The sequence below is a fragment of the Trichoderma citrinoviride genome (genome assembly GCF_003025115.1).
Source record: "Trichoderma citrinoviride strain TUCIM 6016 unplaced genomic scaffold BBK36scaffold_9, whole genome shotgun sequence".
In the NCBI taxonomy this organism is placed as follows: Eukaryota; Fungi; Ascomycota; class Sordariomycetes; order Hypocreales; family Hypocreaceae; genus Trichoderma; species Trichoderma citrinoviride.
In genome coordinates this window covers 1,233,875-1,256,157 of record NW_020194717.1, presented here as the reverse complement: position 1 = coordinate 1,256,157, position 22,283 = coordinate 1,233,875, and the positions used below count along the sequence as shown (strand labels likewise).

Genomic DNA, 22,283 nt, shown 5'->3' with positions numbered 1-22,283 from the left:
GAAGTGGTACTCGATCTTCATGTCAAATTCGTATTGCTAGCTGTCCTCGGAAGAAAAGTTAAGAATGCCTCAGGAACGAAAATGTCCACCCCAAGAAGAGAACATATGAACCAACCTGCAACAAGTGCCATGCTACGCCAACATGTGACAGAATGCAAACACACGCCCGCTCGAAGACCTTGCAAAAAAAAGGCAACACCATGTCAACTTCATGTGTTGCTGAAAAGAATCGAAAGTTCCTCGACATACTTCAACAAAATGGCTCCGCTCAAATCCAACATGCCGCATGAAAATAACACAAAGCCCAGAAAGAGCAAACCCAGATTCCAGTACATCCAAACAGAAAGAAGACACACAGAACCAGACAACAATCAGTTATCCTCGTACATCTTCATCAAGCTGGCCTTGATATGCGTAATCTGGCTGTTCAACACCTGCTCCTTATTCTCCAACGCCACGATCCGCTCCTGCAACCGCGCAATCTTGGTCTTCTTCTCGTTCACAGCCGCACGAGCAGAATCCCGGCCCATGGCAATCCCCTTGGTGCGTCGGGCAGACGTCTGGAGGATCTTGCGGACGGATTCCAAAACGGAGGGCTCAATGGACTGCTGCGTCTGGAGGAGACCCATGACTTGCTCCGTAACGTCGTCGTGGCCGCCACCATGTTCGTCGTCGTCATCCTCGTTCCGCTGAGTCGCCGTCATAATCGACGAAGAAAACGTGGGACCATTGTCCATGCTGCTCGGAGGCGAAGTCTGCGACGAGCTCTCGGCCTGCGACGACTGAGAGCCCCTGACGTGAGGCGTCCTGCTGGGCGTAGGGGGCTCCGGCTCTTCGAAAGACACAGTTTTCGTGCGCTTAGCAGTGCTACCCTGTGCCTGGGGGAAGAGCGTACGCGCGACGGGCTTGGACGAAGTGGCAAGGACGTCCTCTTCGCCCTCGGCAGCGGCGCTATGCTGTGCCTGGGGGAAGAGTTTGCGAGCAACGGGCTGGGACGAACTGGCGAGAATCTCCTCTTGGCCGTCTGCCGGGGCACCATGAATGTTGTAGGCCTGTTCGCGGAGGAACTTCTCGACGCTCCTATCCGTCATAGCGGCAAGCTGCCGCTCGTCATCCGAGTTCAACTCGTCGTCGTCATCGTCAAAGGCATCTTCAAACTTGCGCTTCAATCCACCGCTGGTCCCAGGAGTAAGAGGCTCATAGCCCCGATCAACAGCCCTCCCCTTCCCCTTGGCATCCCTCCCCTCAGTATCCCTCCTCTCCGCCTCCGGCTGCGACGAACTCATGGGCTCGGCAGCAGCACGCCCCGCGCCGTCGTCCCCGGCCTCCGTCTGCGAAAGGAGGCCGGGATCGCTGCCGCGCCGCCTGCCGAGGACCTGGAACCCAATGTCCGTGAGCCGCGTCTGCGTCAGGGAGGGCCCCGCCCGGGACGGGGTGTCGGGAGGGGCCTCGCCGGAGAGGCTGATCTCGCGCAGCCTCGCCTCCTCGAAGAAGAGGAAGAAGCCGCAGCCTTCGCTGGGAGGGAGGCGGCAGACCCAGAAGCCTTTGCCCTTGTTGGGGGTGTTGCTGGTGACGTTGCGCGCGACGGCTCTTGCACGCGGCGAGCAGTTGCCTGCGTTGTCAAGTTAGGTGAGTATGCGATCATGGCCCCCGTGTTTGTTCCCTTTTGAACGGGGAGGGGAGGAGAGTTGTATGTATGTATGAGGTTGGAAGTGAGGTTGAGGGGCGGTGTGGCGAAGGGTGTGAGAGAGAAGCAACGACAACGGAGAGAGAAACATACACCACCACTCGTTCCTATACCAAAGCCCCTTGAGCCTCCGCTTCTCAGATGACGGCGTCCCGGGGTAGACGTTCTGGTAGCGATTGCTCGAGGGCGTCGCCGTTGTTGCCATGGCGCATGTGAATGAGGTTCGAGGGCAAGACGGGAAGAGGATGGATATAGTAATAGTCGACAAGCAGTTTCAGCTCGGCCTTGCCTAGGGCTGAGCTGACTCCAAAAAGCTGTTCTCCCCGCACCACCGCAGAAACAGAAAAAAGGAGAATTCCCAAGAGACAAAAAGACAGTGGAAAATGACAAAACTGGTAACAGATAGAAAGATGGTCAGGTACACAAGCAGCCCTTTTTGACCACTGCCGTTCAGGTGGCCTCCACGTGGGAAAAGTCGAAGCTGAAGAGAGCTTCGAAAGTAGCGCTTTCAACCTAAACGCGGGAGGTTGGTTAGGTTTTTGACAGCTCTCCAGCTGGCGCTGTACTAAAATCGTAGCTGCCGCTGGGGGGGGATCAATGCAATTTTGAGCCACTTATAGCGCTTCGATAGTGAGGTGACAGCTCTCAACTGTCTATCTGCCTTTATACAACTGGAACTCCATAGTCAAGGTTCGTGTCTATTTACAGCATACACACGGATATCAATATGCCCAGGACATACCGTGTGTATGCTTCATCGACGGAAATCTTGATTCCATCAGCTGACCATCACGCATTCTTCAGGCGGAGCAGTACAAGTAAAACTTGTACTGGCAAGACTGGGTGCGGAATAGTGCCCGAGCTTTGGGGGCTGAACGCATCAAAGCGCTTCGCACCCTGTCGTGATTCGACACACATGCGCAAGAGCTGAACATCCTTTAACGCAACTCGCACCAACCAGGTCGTGAGCTTTGTCGCCGGGGGGGTTTTGGTTGTTCTCGCAGTTTTGATGGGTGAGTCTGCCTTGTCGGCGTTTTCTGTGCCGTCTTCTTTGTGTAACCGTTGCGGGAAGCGGGAGGTCTACCGTTTCCTGGCTGTAGGTTAATGCCTTACCTTTTGCCTTGCTTTTGCTTGAAGCACACCAAAGGAAATGTGCGCTGGAAGAAATACACCGTCGTAGATATGAGGAGGCAGGTAAACATTGCTCTCACTACTTAGGTATGCTCTGCTAACAATATTTGACGAGGTGGACATGACCTCATATCTATAGCTACCAGCCATGAAAGTAATATATGATGTAGAAAGCCATCGACTGGCCTCAGTATTGTACAAGAATCCCACTCATTTCTATCTCGTTTCTGTCCCACCCGCAATTCTATATACGACAGACAAGCGCCGTCTTGATCCGTCTCCCAGCCAGAAAACACCATCCATTTCTAAGAAACTCCCATCATCGTCACCACCCCTGCAGAAAAACCCCTCTCTTCCCCTCCCCCTCATTCTTCAGATCTGGTACCCGCATCTCGCAACCCATGGTCAGAAATGAAACCCAGCGGAACGTCTAAGCAGAAGACAGCTTCTCCGTGAGAAGCTTGTTCGTCGTCTTAAACACATCCTCGGGAGCGGGCGTGGCATCAACCTTGATGACCTTGCCCTGGCTCTCGTAGTAGTTCACAACAGGCATGCTCGTCTCGACAAAGGTGCGGAAGCGCTTGCGAATGCTCTCGGCATTGTCGTCCGTCCGGCCGCTCGTCTTGCCGCGCTCCAGCAGGCGCTCCTCCATCACCTTCTCGGGGCAGTCGAAGAACAGGACCAGCTTGGCGGGGCAGACGGCCTCCTCGAACTTGTGCGCCTGGTCCATCTTGCGCGGGAAGCCGTCGATCAGGAAGCGGCCCTTGGTGGTGCCCTTCTGGCGCAGCGCCTCGGTCATGGCGTTCTCGAGCAGCTTGATCGTCACCTCCATGGGCACGATCAGGCCGTCCTTGATGTAGTCCTTGATCAGCTGGCCGAACTGGGAGCCCGGTCGGTTCTGCTCCTCGCGCAGGAGGTCGCCGGCGGAGAGATGCGTGAAGCCCTGCTCGGCCACCAGACGAGCGCACTGCGTGCCCTTGCCGGCACCGGGGCCGCCGAGCACAAAGACGACAGTCACGTCAGCAGGGTCGAAGACGGGCTTGGTCTGAGAAAGCTGCGCAGCGGGCGCGGGGAGTTCGTTCGTCGGAGGCATCTCCTTATCTTCACGTAGGCAAAAAAAAGAAAGCAAATTCGTTAGCAATTTCATTCATTCAATCGATCCATTCCATCAAATGCACGCGCATGTTGTGCTCCGGAATCCGTGGCTCATGGAACTACCATCACTCACTTTTGACTCGAGTGTTTGCCAGTTGAATATAAGCCGCCGTACCCAGTCCGATAAGCGCAAGAAACGGCCAGAACTTGATGCTGTCGCCGCTGCCGGTGTTGCGAGGAGGCTCCGGGGAGTAGAAGCGCTGTTGTTGGAAGATGCGAGGCCTGCAAAGCGGTGACGAGCACGATGTTGCGCGTGTGGAGACGGACCTGCCCAAGGTGCGGTTGGCGAGGCGCAACGAGGTCGACATGCGGGAGGCCATTGGTTCGTTTTCCGAGGAGGGGGGTTTAATGGGCTGTCCTTGTGATTCTGATTGGAGGTGGTCGGATCCGGAGTAGGGCCAAAAGAGTTGTCCTGGTGGGCTGATTGCCAGCAGCTGGTGCGATGTCCAAAGGTGGGAATGAAGCCTGCGAAAGGATCAAGAGAATGAAGTCAAGTGGTGTCTCGCAAATGGAGATTAGCTATTAAAGGAGAGGAAGAAGAGAATGAAGAAGAAAGGAGAAGCGGAAAAGCCAATTGAACACCCGAGAAGCAGGAAGACGGCTGTGTATATGCGGGTGTATTACAATGCCCAAGAAGAACAGTAGGGGAGTCTATGCAAATGGATAGAATCGAGGCATCGACGACTTGGGACCCCTCCAAAATGCGAGGACGCGACATCACGTGATGCGCTCAGGGGGAAATGGGCTGTATCAACTCCTTACTATCGTCATATTAACTTGGCATATTAATAGCCTCGCATTGATCATGTACGAATGGGACGCCGATCTGCACAATCCTCCCCGTAGGGCAAGATATTTCGGTGTCAGATATCCTCTGGATATCGAGCCCATGTCTAGAGAAGCTCAGGCGAAAAGGCTGTTGTTCGTCCTTGTATAGCCGTCTGGTCACCTTCAACCAAGTACACCAATTCACCAAGCACTCCGATGCCTTCTCTTTTCAAGTGTTTTTTTTCGGATTCTATTTTACCGATAGCTTTTCCCCTCCTAGACTCGTAAAAAACTAGGAAAGTCTAACAAAAACATCATATGCTAAACCGGCTACGCCATTCGCAATATCCTCCGGCTCGTGATATCGGATTCCCAGCGATGTACTATTAACACAAACGATCAAATATCTCCCTCCCGTGCCAGAAACTCTCCCAGTCCCTTTTCAAAGTTTGCCTTTCTCCGTAGTTGAAGCTCGTCCCCGTTGGAAAAAGCCCTGGCCGTATCTTATTGTTCGATTCAGTTCCAATCAACAACTTTAGTCGTCGTTATCTGTCCTCTCGCGCTGCGGCTGTCTTCGTCGTCCGCCCTCTTGGCCTCCAACGTTGGCGTTGGCCAGCTTGCGCTCCAGCTCCTGAGCCTCGCGCAGCTTGGCAGCCTTTGCGTTAGCCTGCTCCTGCTGCAAAACGCCCAGGACGTTCTGCAGGGTTGATCGCCAGTGGTCGACACGGGTGGCCAGCTCCTGGTACTGCTTCTGTCCAAAGACGCGGTAGGTGACCTTGTGGACAAGGAACATTTGGCGCTGCTGTGACAGCTTGCCCTCGACGAGGCCGGCTCGGATGACGTCAATGGCCCAAATCTCAATGTCCTCCTGGGGAATCTGAAGCGCCTTGGTGATCTTGGCATACTCGACCTCGCGGCTGGGGGTGGCGGCGGCCAGGCTGGCAAAGGTCAGGAGCCTCATCTTGCGGTGCAGCTTCTCGCCGTCCAGCTTCTGCTCCTCGATCCAGCCCTTGTGCTCGTCGTTGAAGTCGTTGTAGTCCTCGAGGTCCTGCTCGGCAAAGATGTCGAGGAGCTGGGAGTAGACGGGGTGAGAGTCGCTGAGAGCCTGCACGCTGGGGATGGCGCGAAGGTCCTGGAAGAGGTAGTGGGTGTTGGAGGAAATGGCCATCTTGAGGGCGCGGAGAGACAGCCTCTGGGCGTCTTCGGAGGTGATTTCCTCGCCGTCGAAAGTTCGGAGGGCCTTCAGGATGAACTCGTAGGCGGTGCTAAAGAAAGAGTTTGCCCGTTAGTATACCATGAACATTTTGACCTATTGCCGAGACATAAAGCCCCCGCCTTGTTGGCGTCTTGAGCTCTTACTTTTCTACTCCAGACTCGAGGGCGACCTCAGCAACATCCTCGTAAATCTTCCTCGCCATCGCGGCATCCGTTCCCCATGACTCGATCCATTCCGGCAACTTGTCCAGGTAGCCCCGCAGGCCGTCAAACATGCCATGGGCCTTGAGGAACTTGAGAATCTGCTGGAAAACTCGCGCCCGCACGGGGTCGTTGGGCTCGAGCAGGTTGAAGACGGTGACGAGCGCGTTGAGCGCCAGGCCCGCGCCGTGGACGGGCGAGCCGATGAGCGGCTTGGACAGGTTCGCGCACAGCGTGGGCAGCAGCTTCTTGGGGTCGGACGACTGCATGGCCAGGTGGATCATCAGGTTGGACGCCGCGGTGAACTCCTTCTCCGGCACCGTGCTGAGGGCGCTCGACGCCGCGACCAGCTTTGACAGCACCTCCTCCTTGTCCGCCTCCTTGTCGCCGCTCAGGAGCTGCTTCGCCTCCTCCGCCTTGAGGTAGTCGGCCATCTCGCGCGCGAGATCCTCGAATGAGCCATCGACGAATAGCAGCTGCGGCTGCGGCTCGGTGGATGTGACGCCCGGCATTTTGTCTCGGTTTTTCTCGATTTTTTTTAGAGTCTTGGCTTCGTCGTTCCTCCAAATTCTCCGTCTAAATGCCGGAGAAAAAAATCGTCAAAGTCGATTCTCGCGGGTCCGTTTATGTCTCGCTTCGTCTCGACTCGTCCCGCTTCTCGGTTGACTGAACACCAAGATGCTCAGAATCTCGGCTTTGGTGATCCTGCGATCGACTGCTGGGACTGTCGGTTCCGGGTCGAGGAGGAGAGGCAAGCGGGGGCGTGGATGCAGGGCCGTTGGGCGTGGCAGAGGAACCGCAAAATCTGCTGAAGTTGAGCGTTTGGCTTTCTTTGGCAGGGTCGGCGCCTGAATAGCCCTGTGGTGGGGTCCCGCCGCCTCTCCTCCCTCCTTTCTCTGTGGTCAATCTCCAATCGGCCAGATGCCCACCCCGCCGATTTTTCTGCCGCTCTCAAAGTGTGGGAGCTAAGCGAGGGCGGTGACGCTGCACTGGTGCGGCCATGTGACACGGCACGTGCAGCATCAACGCGATGGTGATGAGCTTATGTAACCGTCTTCACCGAAGGGATGTTATTCCAAGTAACTGGACATGCCTTATTCAACCTGAATTCCTCATCCAGAGTTACCTTCAACAAGTGTCGTTACTGTTATTGTAATTGACCGCTATTAGAGATACTAAGTGCCTCGACAGAGCAAATCTTCCCTAGCCCAAGCGACCAGAAAGAACCCTTCCCAAGGCCTAGAGGAGGCAACTGGTCTCCTGGCGAAGCCCCCCTAAACAAGTTCATGTAGTCCGCAGATATCCCAACAAAAGAAAGAAAAAAGACAGCATAAAAGCAGGGGAATGGAAAGCGCAAAGGGCTCAAGGAAATGTAGTGAGGGAGATTGGAGAGAGATGATGAAAGCAAAGAAACAAAAAACAGGTCCCGGGCCCAGATCTGCCATACCAACCGACTCGCCAATTCTATATATACATGCAAAGAACTCTGACGGTTGACTGAAAACAACCAAGTCGAGCAGATGGAAAGCCGGCTGTTGCCAGTTGAAAAGTCGTCATTTCGTTTATTTGCCGTTTGGTTTCTCCGCTTCCTTCTTCTTAGCGATGTCGGCCGAAGGGTAGATGCTCCCAGTGTCATCGTCAAACAGCTGCTGGTCTCCCTTGCCGCCCATCTCCATGAATTCCTCAGGCGCTCGGTGGTGAGCCGGGCCGGCTTCGTGGGGAACATTCGCTTTGTGTTTGTTCTTAGAAAACACCTTGATGGGAGTTCCCTTGTTTCCGCCGTCTATCTCAGCAGCGACAGAAACGGAATTGAGCGACGCCAGTAGTGTTCTTTCCCGAACAGGAGCTCGGCGGTTGACCTCCAGTCCCCCAATGCCATCAACCAGCCCCCCGGTGCTATCATTCACAGCCGGTGCGTTGGCGTTAAGCCATGGATGTCTCAGGCACTGGTCGATCGTGAATCGACGCTCCGGGTCCACGATTAACATGGAATCAATCAAGTCGACTAGACATGACAGTTAGCCACCGGCTGCAAATGTTGGAGAAGCATAGACGGAAGCTGGAAGCGACGCAAACTTACGGGCTGGATCACCAACCGAGTCCCAGTACGGCGATGGATAATCGAAGCGTCCGCTCTTGATTTGCTGGGAGAGCGTAAAAGGAAAATCTCGCGAATAGAGCTCATCGGAAAAGGGCGGGAAACCGCAGAGGCAAATGTACAGCACAACGCCGAGCGACCAGATGTCGACGGCCTTGGTGTATTTCCGATGCTTTCCATCGGCTAGAATTTCGGGGGCGACATAGCTGGGAGTCCCGCAGAGCGTCGTTGTGAAGGATTCTTCTCCTATAATCTTTGCCAGTCCGAAATCGGCCAGCTTGACATGCAATTCCTGATCCACAAGGAGGATGTTCTCTGGCTTGATATCTCGGTGTACGATGTTACGATCATGCTACAGAAAGAAATGTTAGACGCGGAACAGTGACAAGGAGACAGTAAGGAGACAATGCTGAAAAACAGTGGGGGCCTTACCAGATACTTGACGCCTTGGAAGAGCTGGCGGAAAAGCTTTCTCGTCTCATCCTCGCTCAACTTCTGCTTCCGAACAATGTAGTTAAACAACTCGCCTTCCGGTGCCAGCTCGAGGACCAAGTAGACGTGGTCGCGCTCGGTAAAGGTATCCTTGAGACAGAGCACGTTGGGGTGGCTGACGCCCATGAGAACGCCAATTTCCTGCTGCAGGCCTTCCGTCTTGGACCTGTTGTCCTTGCCGGGATGCTGGGTGAAGATCTTGACGGCATATCGCTTGCCGGTCGACTTCTCTACGCACAGATAGACCTCTGCGAAATGGCCCTTGCCGAGCTTGTCCAAGAGCGTGTACTGTTGTGAAAACGCGCTCGTCTGCCGGCTCTGGGGGTATCTGAAGACAAATCTTGCTTTGCCGTGAACGGCGATCTCGTCCTGATCCTGCAGCTCGCGACGCTGGTTGCGCCCCACGAGGGCCTCGTTGACGTACGTTCCGTTGCTCGAGACATCCTCGACAACCGCTACGGTATCCGTCCCAACGTTTTCTGCGAAGATAAGGCAATGTCGGTTGGAGACGACTCCTTCGCTGACGACCACATCTGTCGACCTGTCATTAGCATTTCCCGATCTTGGTTATAAGTTTCAAAGCAGCCGGACATGACATCTTCCCAGGAATATCTTACCACACTCGGCGTGACGGCCGATGAGATATCCACCAGCTGCAACACCCTTCACTTTGGTCTTCTCATACGTCTCTTCATCCTTGACGGGCTTTGAATCCTTGCTCTTGCTCTTCTCCTTGCCATCCGCAACAGCTTCAACATCATTGGGAATGGGGCATGCGACGCGTTTCTTCAGCACCAGAGGCTTGTCGCCGTACTTGGGATCGAGGGGCACCAGATAGCCCCAGACGCCCTCCTTCAGCTCGTCAACAACGTCGTCAGACAGTGCCGGATGCCGGTCGATGAACTGACTCAGCGGCTGAGTGTCCTGCGGCGGCGATGACAGCGCCTGGCTCTGGCTCTGCCCTTCGAGCGTCTTTCGGGGCGTCAGCTCATCGGCCGTGGCGACGGGGGGCGTCGCGGTGTGCTCCTTGGGCAGCTCGGTCGAGCCCTCGGTGGCGTTGTTTGTGACGGGAGACGGCAGATGATGCTCGCGCGACACGGGCGTCTTGTCGGGATCGACCTGGGCCAGGCGGTCGGACCGGCGAGGCTTCTTGTTGTCGGTGCCTTCTTCTGGCAGCGAGCCCTGTGAGAGAAACGAGTCAGCGAGGCTGCCAATGGATCGCGAAGCTCGGTGGATTTGCCATCCGTCCACCCGCTGGAACGGGAATCATCGGGCGCCCTCGAGCGAGAGACGGGACGCCCCCAGAAGTGGACGAGTTAACGTACGCGAGGCCGCTTCAATTGGCTCTTTTCCGTGCGGTGCGCCATGGTCCGTCCGGGAGCGCTGATCGGGAGAAGCCCCTGAATGAGTCGGCTTCAGATGGTTCCTCAGGCGAGCGCTGACAAGGGGATTCACGGGCGGCGAGAAGAGTGACTGGACGGGCGATGCTGCCTACTATACCTTTGGCCGTGAATAATAAATCCAGGCGAGAAGGTGGAGAGAGGCCTGGTTCGTCGGCCCAGCAGTTAGCGTCACTGGACCCGCTACAAGGTACGAAAGTACGGCACACCTCCGAGTCACCGTCAGCACATGCTGTCTTGTCTGCTGCTTGTGGCCGAGACGCGGCGGTACCTGCGGGTACAAGATCCCACGGGGCGAAACGTCGGAAAGGAACGGCAGAGACGGCAGAGGAGGCGCACTCTTGCTGTACTGTCTTGGTTACAGCTTGTCGTCCGTTTTGGCAGTGGTGCCTGGGAGGACGATCAAATGCAACCTCGTTGCTTATGAGGAACCTTAAACTGTCACCGTGCGAGACTGTTATCCTGCATGTCTGAGGCTCATCTCACGCAAATACAGCTTTCAGGTGAAATGTTCACGTTGGATACAGCAGCTATACCACGGACAGCATCTCCCCTGGCCAAGAGCTATAATGCACATACCATGAGTTCCAGCTGCTGCTCGGTGTGACTTTCCAAGCTCCCTTTCGCCCCATTCACGGCTCCGTGCGTGCCCCGGCCAGCTGACTTACACCCAAGTCATGGGAGAGCAGTCCGGTGTCTGAGCTACGCCACCAAAGAGCTCTGCCATGGTGGCTGAAGCTGGGGACAACTCCCGTCTCCCTCCTACCCAAAAGCTCTATGTGCCGAATACTAAGATTCATCGTGATACCTGATCTCTCTCTTACTCGACATAGCAGAATTCCGTCAAGCTAGGTATGAACACACTGACCTCCCGCGATACTCACCTGCATCGTCCTGCCCGTAGCTTCATGTACCTCACACCTATTCCTCTAACCTAACACTACGTCCGTCTAATCGCCCTGCAAGGCTGCCTGGCCTGGTCTCCTTTGCTGCAGGTGATGTCGCCTTAGCTCTGCCCACTTTGTCGGGCCAGTCCAGTGCCGTCACCTGCAGGACTCACACAGCCCCTCCTCTTCTGTTCGTTGACTGGAAAGCTACGGGACGGTACCTGATAGGTACTGCTACCTAGTAGTTCCTAGACATTCTCTCTCTGGTTTCTTAGAGCGTACCATGTAGGTATGTGTGAAAATTGAGGCTATAGTTGCCTGACCGTTTATCGTGTGGCCTTTTCAACCTGCAGTTCCTCGCAAGTACAGCTGGTTACCTTCAGCACGTAAACTGAAGGGTTTCAAGGGCCCAGGGTCCAGTCACGATAACGGGGCACATGCCGTCATCGACAGAACTGCTTAGGTCACGCCTCGCCTTTACCCATGCCAATGTATATCCAGGCAGCATGCTCGGAATGTTGTAGAACTGCCATGAACTTGATTTCGAACAACATGGACGATACAGCCACAGTCATATTGCCACCGGTTATTACCAAGGTAGTACTCCTATTTCCATGTGAACAGCCGCAGTGTAGTCGAGAATCTCGCCCTCATCTCATTATCCGATACCTCAAGATGCTGATGCAGCATAAAGTATAGCATCTACCTAAACTTCAAGTCGTCTGCCATCTATCTCTGTATCTGTCTTTGTCCAGTCGCAACTATTGAAGCCAATAAAACCCCCCCAAAACCCCATCTCACGTTTCCATTAATCATTAATCACTAGTTTTCCTACTACCCAGCTCAAGTATACTTTCCAATATTACCTCCTCGTGGCCCTCTCGCCGGATTTCTCCAAACACTTGAAAGCCAATGTCGAATATGTTCCATCGTAACTCTGTCGGCTGTAGTAATTCATTGTATAACGGGCTCTCATCCCAAGTCGTCAAGCCACTGCTCCAATAACGCCAGGCCAGGTCAGCCCAATCCACCGCATCGCGCGCACTGCAACAGCCCGCCTCCCCCGTTTGAAAAGAAAAAAAGCTTGATGAGAATAATCATAAGAACGTCCCTCGTCAATAGCAAAACGTACATGTGCGAGAGCCGTGAATCAGTGGCTCACCCGAAGCTGCGGAGCCAATGCGCGTCGTACATCTGATAGCATAGCGTGAATCCCGCCAATCGATCCCAGAATTTGGGCTCCTATTTTTCCGGGATGGGCGACCTTGCCAGCCTCCCCCCTGCGCTCACTCGCTTCTGAAGGCGACCGTCCTTGTCTTTCAGGAGCCGGTCGGCCGAGCTGCTGCTGCTAGTAGGTAGCGACGGCACTGAATCGCCGCCGATGGAGAATCCCTTTCCTCTCTTTTGCTCGAAATACTGCTGCGCCCATCGTCCAAGCGGGAACGCAGGAAGTGACGATGGGATCTCCGCGCCGTTTTGGGTCAGCAGCTCTGCCACGGGGAAAGGTACCGGCTTGCTGTCAGAGTCCGCCGACGTCTGTCCGGGGATGGGAGATGGTGAGGCCGGGTCAGCGGCCGCAAGTGCCAACCACACGGCGTGTGTCCCTCTCATCTTGTCCACAACATTTGGGTTTGCTCCGAGGGCCAAGGCGTAGAGCACCTGCTGGATCTCGTTCTTCTTTATGGCGGCCAGCAATGTTTCGTCGGCTGTGGCGTATCGTGAAAGAGTAGGCGAAATGGGATCGACGAACGCGCGTTCCACGTATTTGGCAGTGATGTATCTCAGACGCTGCTCGCGGTTGGCTTGGGGCCCCAATTTCTGGGACTGGTCGAGTTTGGCTTCCCAAACCATGTTGGACACTCGGTTACCGATGAGCAGGAGCATTTCGACAATATCGACAGTGAAGGACTTGATATCCAAGGTGAGGGAGCGTATCTTGCTGACGTGCGTCCCCAAGGAGCGATGGATGCCACCGCATTCGATGCAAAGAATAATACCCAAGTTGATCGACACCCACTCGACCTTGACATCTGATCCACAGTCGGCGCAATAGCAGTTCCCCTGGTCGTGCTCGCGCAGTGTCTGCAATAGCTTGTCCGGGTGCTCATCGTAACTCGAACTCGGCGTCCGCACTGGGCTGGGCCGAGCGCCAACTGTTGTTCTGCGGAACGGAATTCCGCTATTTGCGTTGGAGTGATGCCCATGGTGCGAGCCATGGATAGACTGGACTTTACCGGTGAGAACGGAGCCAATGTCCCTCTTAAGAGAAGAGTCAGAGTCTCTTGAAGCCCCCTGCCGCCCCTGGTACGCTCGGCCCTCGACGGCGCTCTGCAGAGCATTGTTGATGGACAAGATCCAGCTGTTCATATCTTCTTCGGACGTTGCCTGGTACACACGCTTGAAGTTGGGCGTGATGACCTCGAAACAAAATCGCCGCTCGGCATTTCTGGCTTCGCGGACGGAAGCCATGCGCAGGTCAATGGGGTCCATGTGAAGATCCAACCTCTGCTTCCAATTGCTGTATTCTGAGAGTTTACCCTGATCAAGGACGATCCAAAATCTGTGCGCCGCGTTAGTGGGCATGCCCAAAGCGTCAGTCAACAGAGAGGCTGTTGTAAGACTTACTTGTGCCACCCCTGCTTGTTGAGGTTGCGAGGGTCAACATGTCCTCCCGGCCGGTTCAGAGCCCATAAAAGGCCTTCCTTTCTCTGTGATGAGTTTGATTGTAGGCTACCCTGGTCCTCGAGATCACGGAAGCCTTTGAACTTTGAGTTTTGGCTCGGGCTGCCGATGTTCGACGAGAGCCCGATATCCACGGGCATAGAAGCAGCTGCTGTCGTTTGCACGGCACCGCTCGAGTTTGAAGGCTTGAGCTGAGAGCCAGTGCTCTCTGCCCTTCCCAACTCGGTGTCCGAGGTATGGGCTGTGCTGTTGTTCGAGTTTGCTATAATGGGCGCGGCGCTACTGAGGCTGCTTTGCTCTGGTTCCATATACGGCATGTTGCTCTTCTCTAGTTGGCGTCGCTTCTCCTCGCGCTCCCTTCGCTGGTATTGGTACTCTTTGTCCGCCTCCTGAACCTCGTTCGCCAAGGCTACAAGCTGCGGGCGAAGGGCCTCAATCTTCTGCGCAGTGGATAAGAACGCACCCGCCTGTGCGTCAGCGTACTTTGTAAGGTGGGACAATACTTCCTGGTCTTTGCGACCACCGTGGAGGTCTTGTACAAAGCTTGAGTAGTCGAAGCGCTTGAGCTCGAAGTTTCGCCGCTTGGTCTGATACTTGGAATCGCTTTCGGCAAGCTTCTTAGCCTTGACCGAATCTTGGCGCTGGCCGAGGTATCGCGACACATAAGCATAGTAGTCCTTGCTCTCTTCTTCAAAGTCTCGCTTCTTGCTCTCGGCCTGCTTGATATCGAACTGGTATAACTTGGTGATGGGTTCGATGATGATCTTCTGGAGGTTGGCGGTATTTTGGCGCTCGTAGGCTAGGATCTCTCGAGCAATCTTGTCGAAGTAGTGCTCCAACGCAGGTTGGACGGCGTTGGCATTCGTCGTTGAGGTCTCGCGCAAGGCCTCCACGAAAGCGACAAAGGCCTCGTTGGCCTCCGTCTGCGAGGTATAAACCTGGTCTGCTCTCTTGAGCACCTTTTTCATCTGCGCGCGCAGATTTCCGGTCTTCTGCTCAAGTGCTTTCAGCGTGGCGCGGAAGACGGGACCATCATCGGCCACAGCAACGTCTTCGGCCGGCCTGGGAACGCATTGTACATCCACCTTGACAGGTTCTTTCGACGCCGGAATAGGGGGGAGGGACGCCTCCCCGGGAGCGTACAAGGGAGAGAGCGGCTGCTCCTCAACCTCTGCAGCCAATCGAGAGTCCACAGACTGAGCTGAAGCAATTCGGATCTTGGGAGGTGAAGACAGGAGGAAGGGTGCCGAGGGCGAGTTGGGCTGGGTCGGTGTCGTGTACGAGCCTGGGACTGGTTTGTCAGCAATAGGAACATCGGTGACACTGCGGTTCCGGAATGCTATCGGCTGGCTGAGCATACTTGAAACCCAATACGAAAAGGCAGCAAGAGTGTGCAGCCGGTGAGCGCGCGAATCGTACTCGACAAACTTTGAGAGAGTCAGCTTCAAAATTCGGATGAAACAGGCAGTGTGCGACAAACGCTGCAAGAGTTTCTCCAGCCGCCGCCTTTGTCCTCTTGGCTCCTTGGAGCTTTCCATTTCCACGTCCACTCAAAGGAGACGGCGGGTGATCCACTGGTTGAATAGTCCCCAACAAGAGCCACATTGTCATTCTTGTGCAAGTTGGGGTCGGCGTGGAATTCGCGCGTGACTAGGTTCTCGACTTCCTTCGAGGTAGAAGCGTAGACAAAGGTGAGGCCAGAGATGTTGGTGTCGGTCGTCGTGGTCTTCTGCCCATCGGGATTCGACGAGCTTGGTAGCGCAGGCTGTGTGGTCTGGCGAATGACAAATGCAAAGGTGAATATGAGCTCGTCGTCGCCACTCAGCTTGAGCAAAAAGTTGGGAAGTCCATTGTTGTTGGAGGACTCCGGGTCCTACAGCCCCCGCCAGGAGGTTAGCATGAGAAGCGGGATAAACAAAAGCGGCTGCGACGGTCTCACCTGGACAAACTCTATGGGGTTGCTGTCGCCGGGAGGTCGCGCGGCGCTCACTCTGGTGGCCGGAAAGGCGTTCGGCGTGATGTGAATCGAGGTGCGCTTCCGCGGGTTGGTGACCACGATCGAGGTGATGCTCACTGCAGGTCGAGGTCAGCACTTTTGACATGCAAACTGTCGCAGATGCGGCCAGGGAGCAGCTACGCACGGCGATTCTGGTCTCTGAGGTACAGAGCTGCCCCGTCATCGGGCCTGCTACTGACAATGCCCATGGCGAAGGAAACTCAGCGGAAGCCAGCGGCGGGAGCTGGGCAATGGCGATATTGAGAGGCGAGCGAGCTGGCAAAGGGAAGATGGCGCGGGGCTCGAGGCGGGAGGCGGATCGTCATCTGGAGGCCAGAACCGATCGCACAGGCCGCAAGAAATGCTGGGAATAAGTGATGAGAGCGAATAGATGCGGTCGTAGTGCAGCTGTGGCGGAGAGGAAGAGACGAGCCCGGGGCAGGGACAGAGGCAGGCCGCAAGCAGAGCCGGGGAGGAGGATAATATGGAGGTTGCAGATGGAGAGGGCAGAAGAGACGAGAAGGCGGTTGTGAACATTTGAAGCCAGACCGCGGCGCATGTGCCCGCCAGTCACACGCGCCCACTAGCAGCTGGCGGGACAAGGTTTGGGGCTTGTAGCGCCTGTGGCTTCAGCGCAAAAGGTGCTGGACGGGCCCTGCGCCAGCGGTACGAAGCGCATCGGATGTACCCACTTGGCAGCAAAGCACCAGCCCACTCCCAGGAGGCGTGCTGTTCCAGGTAGACAGCTTTTGCCTGTTTAGCCGCTTCGTGGAGCGAGAGACTGCCTCTTTCAGAAAGGCTGAGCCTGGCTGATGAGAACAGCCGGCATGAAGCAGTACAAGTACGAAAGGGCTTGCGTCAGGGTCGGGCTGGGGGGTTTTTGTTTGCATCGTGAACGGGATTCAGTTGCTATCGATAATGCGGGAGTGTGTGCCTGGATGACAGCTGCTGCCAAGATGGATTGTGCATACAAGGTTCACCTACAAGTATATGTATCAAGACACGAACAACAGCGGTCGGGTGATGATACTAGATAACTGAGAGCCGCAAGTTAGACCATCAACTTTACTTGCTATTGAATTGACAGTCATGTGCTATACTGACGATGGTATCCTATCTTCACCATGAGTGAAGACAGCCTCGCGAGTGTTCAACGTCATACAGCGTTGGCCACCTGGAGCCTTGGAGGCGCTTGTGGGTGAAACCTCGGCATCGTCACTAATAAAAGACAGTACTAGTCGCAATGGGTAGCTCAGATATCTTCAAGACAATGGTGGCAAGATCTCTGGAAAGCTACGTATGCCGCCACGTGCAGCATGCCTGGAAGTCGAGGGAAACTCAAGGTAAAAATAGTCCGTGACGAGGCTTGGAGGCCAATGTCCGCGTAATGGAGCATCACGCTGCATGCGTTCGTTGGGCGAACCCGTCTGTGGTGCACCAACATGAACCGTGATGCCTACCTGGGTAACCCGTGGTGGCTGCACTGCACTACTACATGGATATAATTCGTACGACTATCGCGATAACCTCGATGAAATTAAACCCCCTCCCAAGCGGGGTCTCCTCTCCAATGACAACGAGCAACGGTCTTTATTCTTGTCGTCTCGTATTTCTCCCCCAAGCCCCAAGGCTGAGTGCGGTGCGGGCAGGGTCGAGTGAAGACTCGCGTCGGACCAACACACATCGACATTGGTCCCTAGAATAGATAGAGCCCAGGTGTTGAAATGATTGAATCAACGGCAGATGCTCCATCGTGCCAATCGCAATAATATCATCAATGGATCTGCCCGGCGGTTGAACCCAGTGCAAGCCCCCGGTTCCTGGTTCCAGTTGCGCATGCAGTGGCGCTGCAGCTTCACTGCGCTTGACGTCGTCAGGGGCCTCTGCACCCTTCCACAGCGCCTAAACGCCGTGCCACCAGCATCAGCAGATGTCATTTTCTCCACAGCCGCCATCCATCTTCTTTTGACCAGAGTTGCAACACTCTTGACCGTCCACCTCCTCATCCTCACGCCTCTCCTGCACATCTTATACGGGCCCTGCTGCAGAGCCATTCCCGCCCTCTGCTGACCCTATTCTGGCCCCCCGATACTATCGCCCACTGGCCGCCTCTCGACTCCGGCTGCCTGCTCGATCCTCCCCTAGCTTCAGCCCGGGCTATGAGGCTTAGCATCCTCCGTGGGCTTGGGCATCACTCTGCCTGCTGAGGACGTCGCAATGTCGTCAGCGTCGCACCGCCAGTCGTATCAGCCTCAACACGGCAGCACCAGCAGCAGAGACACGGGCCGGCCGCGGCCACAGTCGACCGCGCAGCATCCTGTCGACCCCGACGAGGCCCGGAGCTTTGCGCTGCGAACCGCCTATCTGCACTACCTATTGCAACCCAAAGCCAAACGAAAGCAATATGTCCCGGCCCCAAAGGTGCCTACGCGGGCACACACCAGCGTCGGACAGCTGGTGCAGGACTTTGTCTCGGGCACGTCGACCAGCATCAAGCTGCCGCACAACTTCGCTGCCGCTCTGCTGGACCGCGTTGGCGGCGTGCTGAGGGGCAGCGAGGCTCTGCCGGGCTACAGCGATGCTGCTGTCAAGAGAAGCTTTGCCGAGGCGTATACGGCCTTCTCCGAGAAGGCATTTCGCAAGACAATCGAAAAGGAGAGGAAGTTTGAGCCCTTGGTCCTCATCTTCTACTCTGCGGCCACGAAAGCTGCCCAGAAGGGAAAGACACCGGACGACGAATCCGACTCGTGGAAGCTGCTCCCTGACCGCCACCTGGCCATGTTCGTGAGACTTGCCGCCAGTGTTATGAGAGACCAAGGCCACGACCGAGACCGACCTGAGCTGATGGCCCGGCTCAAAGACCTGGAGACGAAGCTCCTGAGAAACGACCAGGATCTTGTCAGCAATGGCACCGCTGGCGCTGGTACTACCATCGAGGTGATTGTGCCGCTGAGCTACGAGGTCAAGGATATGCCCATGGTGCAGATTGTCGCAAGCATATACGGCATGAGCCATTCGGAGGTCCAGGCCGAGATCAACGCCAAGCGTCAGGTGTGGACAGAAGAGGCCGCGCTCAAGGACCTCAAATCCTACCAGACGAGACTCAACGCCAACATGCCCGGTACGTTGAGCAGTCACGATTTTGACGTCGAAGATGGCTTTCAGGAGTGGAAGAAACACGAGGCGACTCATCTCTCGCAGATGATGATGGACATCTTGACCGCTAAACCGGAGCTGGCCAAAACCAAGAGTGGTCCCCTCGACAAGTCGCTGCCGAGTCGACCGACGTCGTTGTACGGAGATGATCAAGCATATGCTGACCTCAGCCGTGTGATATCCGATCCGACTTCCCCGTCCTCTGCCTTTGATCCCTCCATAAGCCTAAGCTCTCTGGCCATTGGTGAATCAAACAGTATCAGAACCGTAGATGAAGCGATATATACGTTTACCCCCCCTAACCCGAGAGCCTACTACAAACACATTCTTCAGCAGGCCATGCTGTTTGATCAGATCCACGCTGACCCCAACATGGACTACCAGCCGCTGTCGCACAAGTCCATGGAGCTGCTGACCGAGCTCTGTGTGCGGTGGCGCATCCCGCAGTTCACGAGACTCATCGTTCTCCTGGAAGCAGCTGCCAATCAGTTTCTCGAGAAGGAGATTGCCCCCGAGGACCTCGATGCTGTTTTCGACATGATCAAGTCTCCCTCGCAAGAGCTCAAGAAGCCACCCCATATACACGCGTACAACGCGCCCCTGACCGACTTCGACCCAAGCCGATGGACGATGCATGATTTTGCCGCTTACCAGCACACTCTTCACATTCTCCATGACGCGTTACTTCAGGAACTCTTTGATCTTCTCGAAGGGTGCTACGACGTCAAGCCGCCGAATATCGGGCCTGTCATGTTTCTCTTGGAAAACCACATTGGTCAAGACCCAACCTTTTCTCCCCGGGCAGAAGTCATGGACGAGTTCAGGCAGCTTCTGTCTGAGCGCCTGGCTCAAAAGGCCACGGCAGTCTACCATGACATTATGCAGAAGCAGATACCGGAGCAGAAAGAAGAGTGGGAGTTTGCTCACGTCGTCCAGCTTGGCAAGGCTGTAACCAAGGTGTGCGACCGGATCCGAAAGCGTTACAAAAAGTCTTCCACAATCATGGGGGTCGATCCATTAAGCATTCTAGTGTATGAAGTATTCCCCAAGTTTGAGCAAGATGCAAGCGCCATTGTCCAAATCATCATGCAGTCAGCTGGTGAGAGTGGCCAGGAAATTGAGATCCAGGACGGCTTTGATCTCTACAAGGAGCTGAAAGAAATCCGCGGGATTCATGAGGAATTCCTCCCCAAGGAGCCCTTCGGCTTCAACATTGAAGACTTGCTCGTCGACTTCGTGTGGCGCTGGCTGGCGTCGGCCGAGGCCCGAATGACGGATTTCGTGGACCAGGCAATTAAGCAAGACAAGTTTCAAGTTAGAACAGAGAGCCCGGATCAGATTCCCGGAGACGCGCAGCGACATAGTGTGTCCGTCATTGACATGTTCATGCTCTTCAACCAGACAGTAGACCAGGTTTACAAGCTGGAATGGGGCAACCCAGAGCATCATGCCAGATTTATGACCGCGCTGGCGAGGAGCTTTTCCGCGGGCATTGGCCGTTACTGTGAGACCGTCGACCAGCAGTTTGCAAAGGAAATGGATCGTCCATCTGCGCAGGAGCTTGCTGCACAAACCCAGTCTACCCAGGAGAAGTGGATGCAGTTTGCCAAAGACGCATGGAACAACAAGGACAAGGCGGAACCATTCCAGTTCTTCCCGGAGGTAATGTTCTCGGACCGGCTCCTTTTTCAACACAATGCTAACCTGGTGTGTCACCTAGTCCTTTGTCAAGCTCAACAATATTGAGTACGCGATGCAGGAGCTGGACAAGCTGGAAAAGACTATGAACGTCGAAGCATGTGCGGCTCTGTTGGAGAAGAAAGACGGGGTCAAGAAGAAGACTCGAAAGCCAAACAAGTACACCTTCACTATCAAGGTAGTGGAGGCTGAGGACATCAAAGCTTGCGATCCATCAGGCTACAGCGATCCGTACGTAGTCTTTGGCGATGAGTATCAGAAACGACTCCATAAGACGCGTATCGTTCACCGAAGTCTGAACCCTCGCTGGGATGAGTCTTTTGACATCACCGTGCAAGGCCCAGTCAACGTCATTGCTACGATATGGGATTACGATACTTTTGGTGACCACGACTACGTCGGGCGGACCTCACTCAAGCTGGATCCCAACCACTTTGGCGACTATCTCCCCCGTGAATTCTGGCTGGACCTGGATTCACAAGGCCGTCTCCTGATCAGAGTGAGCATGGAGGGAGAGCGCGACGACATTGTGTTCCACTTTGGAAAAGCTTTCCGCCATCTGAAGCGCACGGAGAGAGACATGGTTCGAAAGATTACGGACAAGGTACGTTATGGCAATCGTTTTTTCTCCTTCATGATATTACAGAAGTGCAGCTTGGCTCACATGCGTCTAGCTTACTGTTCAAATCAACGAAACGCTGTCACTGGAGACGTTGCGGAACCTTTTGGGATCTGGGGGCGTGGGAGCTTCGATTACGAGTCTATGGAAGAAGAGAACTTCCGCGGCTGCCCCTTCAACAGCGCCTACTCAGGCGCAGATTGAGAGCGCTCTCACCAATCTGTTTGCATACTTTGACGACAACTTTGCCATCATGAAGATGACTCTAACAGACGCCACAATGATTGCTGTCATGACTCGTCTGTGGAAAGATGTACTCATGACGATTGAGAACCTTCTGGTGCCGCCACTGTCAGAGAAGCCGTCGACCCAGAAGCCTCTCACACGCAGGGAGCTCGACATTGTGTACCACTGGCTGGACATGCTGTTCAACTTCTTCAATGCCAAAGACGAGCACTCGGGCGAGCAGCTCGGAGTTCCAGCCGAGGTGCTCAAATCCCCTAAGTGGCACGAATTGGCCTCACTGAACTTTTTCTACTTTGAAGACACCAACAATCTCATCCGGGAGTCGGAGCGCATGGCTGCGGCCTCGGCACAACGCGCTCAGCAAGCCTTGCAGCAGCAGAACCAACCGCAGAGCCAGCAGAGCGGCAACAGGCTCGCAGTGCCGTCCAGTCTGGGGGCGTCCCTGGGCGGCGCCGGCTCGTTCGCGAGCATGGGCACCATCCGGCGCGGCAAGAGCATCATGATGAGCCGCAATCTGGGCACGATGCGCAAGGCCAAGGAGGCGAAGCGACGCGAGGCGCAGGCCGATGCCAGTGACGATATGATCTTACGAATCCTGCGCATGCGCCCCGAGGCGGCGAACTACCTCAAGGAGCGGCAGCGGCAAAAGGAGCGGCAGGCCGCGACGGCGGCAGCGGCGCTGATTGTCAGGAACAGCGTCAACCAGGGGTGGAACTCTGGTCCGCCTTTCCAGGGGGCGCCGTTTGGACGGAACAGTCTTTTGCCCAACAGGCGATGAAGCTAGAATGCGACGACGAAGAGAAGAAAGAGAGCGCAGACAAAGGGGGGGAGAAGGAGAAAGCAGAGTGTTGA

General features: G+C 55.3%; 6 protein-coding genes across 6 annotated transcripts; 1 reads left to right on the top strand and 5 right to left on the bottom strand.

Annotated features, from left to right (window-relative positions):
* Window positions 1-371: 371 nt before the first annotated feature.
* Window positions 372-1,892, bottom strand: BBK36DRAFT_1142353 (hypothetical protein; the record flags this gene model as incomplete). Its single annotated transcript, XM_024893520.1, has 2 exons — window positions 372-1,612; window positions 1,781-1,892. 2 exons carry the CDS (start codon window positions 1,890-1,892, stop codon window positions 372-374), a joined length of 1,353 nt encoding a protein of 450 aa, XP_024748683.1.
* A 1,356-nt stretch (window positions 1,893-3,248) lies between these two features.
* Window positions 3,249-4,281, bottom strand: BBK36DRAFT_1170102 (UMP-CMP kinase; the record flags this gene model as incomplete). The annotated part of the gene is made up of 2 exons (XM_024895406.1): window positions 3,249-3,919; window positions 4,047-4,281. The coding sequence occupies 2 exons, from the start codon at window positions 4,279-4,281 to the stop codon at window positions 3,249-3,251; spliced, it is 906 nt and encodes a 301-aa protein (XP_024748682.1).
* Window positions 4,282-5,276: 995 nt separating this feature from the next.
* Window positions 5,277-6,669, bottom strand: BBK36DRAFT_1170101 (PCI-domain-containing protein; the record flags this gene model as incomplete). Its single annotated transcript, XM_024895405.1, has 2 exons — window positions 5,277-6,006; window positions 6,101-6,669. 2 exons carry the CDS (start codon window positions 6,667-6,669, stop codon window positions 5,277-5,279), a joined length of 1,299 nt encoding a protein of 432 aa, XP_024748681.1.
* Window positions 6,670-7,719: 1,050 nt separating this feature from the next.
* On the bottom strand, window positions 7,720-10,114 carry BBK36DRAFT_1121883 (SMAD/FHA protein kinase; the record flags this gene model as incomplete). Its single annotated transcript, XM_024890876.1, has 5 exons — window positions 7,720-8,162; window positions 8,238-8,607; window positions 8,688-9,280; window positions 9,365-9,929; window positions 10,073-10,114. The coding sequence occupies 5 exons, from the start codon at window positions 10,112-10,114 to the stop codon at window positions 7,720-7,722; spliced, it is 2,013 nt and encodes a 670-aa protein (XP_024748680.1).
* Window positions 10,115-12,276: 2,162 nt separating this feature from the next.
* On the bottom strand, window positions 12,277-15,921 carry BBK36DRAFT_1122064 (ArfGap-domain-containing protein; the record flags this gene model as incomplete). The annotated part of the gene is made up of 5 exons (XM_024890902.1): window positions 12,277-13,594; window positions 13,660-15,143; window positions 15,197-15,589; window positions 15,707-15,789; window positions 15,858-15,921. The coding sequence occupies 5 exons, from the start codon at window positions 15,919-15,921 to the stop codon at window positions 12,277-12,279; spliced, it is 3,342 nt and encodes a 1,113-aa protein (XP_024748679.1).
* A 1,634-nt stretch (window positions 15,922-17,555) lies between these two features.
* BBK36DRAFT_1135764 (C2 calcium/lipid-binding domain-containing protein) lies at window positions 17,556-22,211 on the top strand (the record flags this gene model as incomplete). Its single annotated transcript, XM_024892751.1, has 3 exons — window positions 17,556-20,530; window positions 20,589-21,170; window positions 21,241-22,211. The coding sequence occupies exons 1-3, from the start codon at window positions 17,930-17,932 to the stop codon at window positions 22,207-22,209; spliced, it is 4,152 nt and encodes a 1,383-aa protein (XP_024748678.1). The 5' UTR covers window positions 17,556-17,929.
* Window positions 22,212-22,283: the final 72 nt, after the last annotated feature.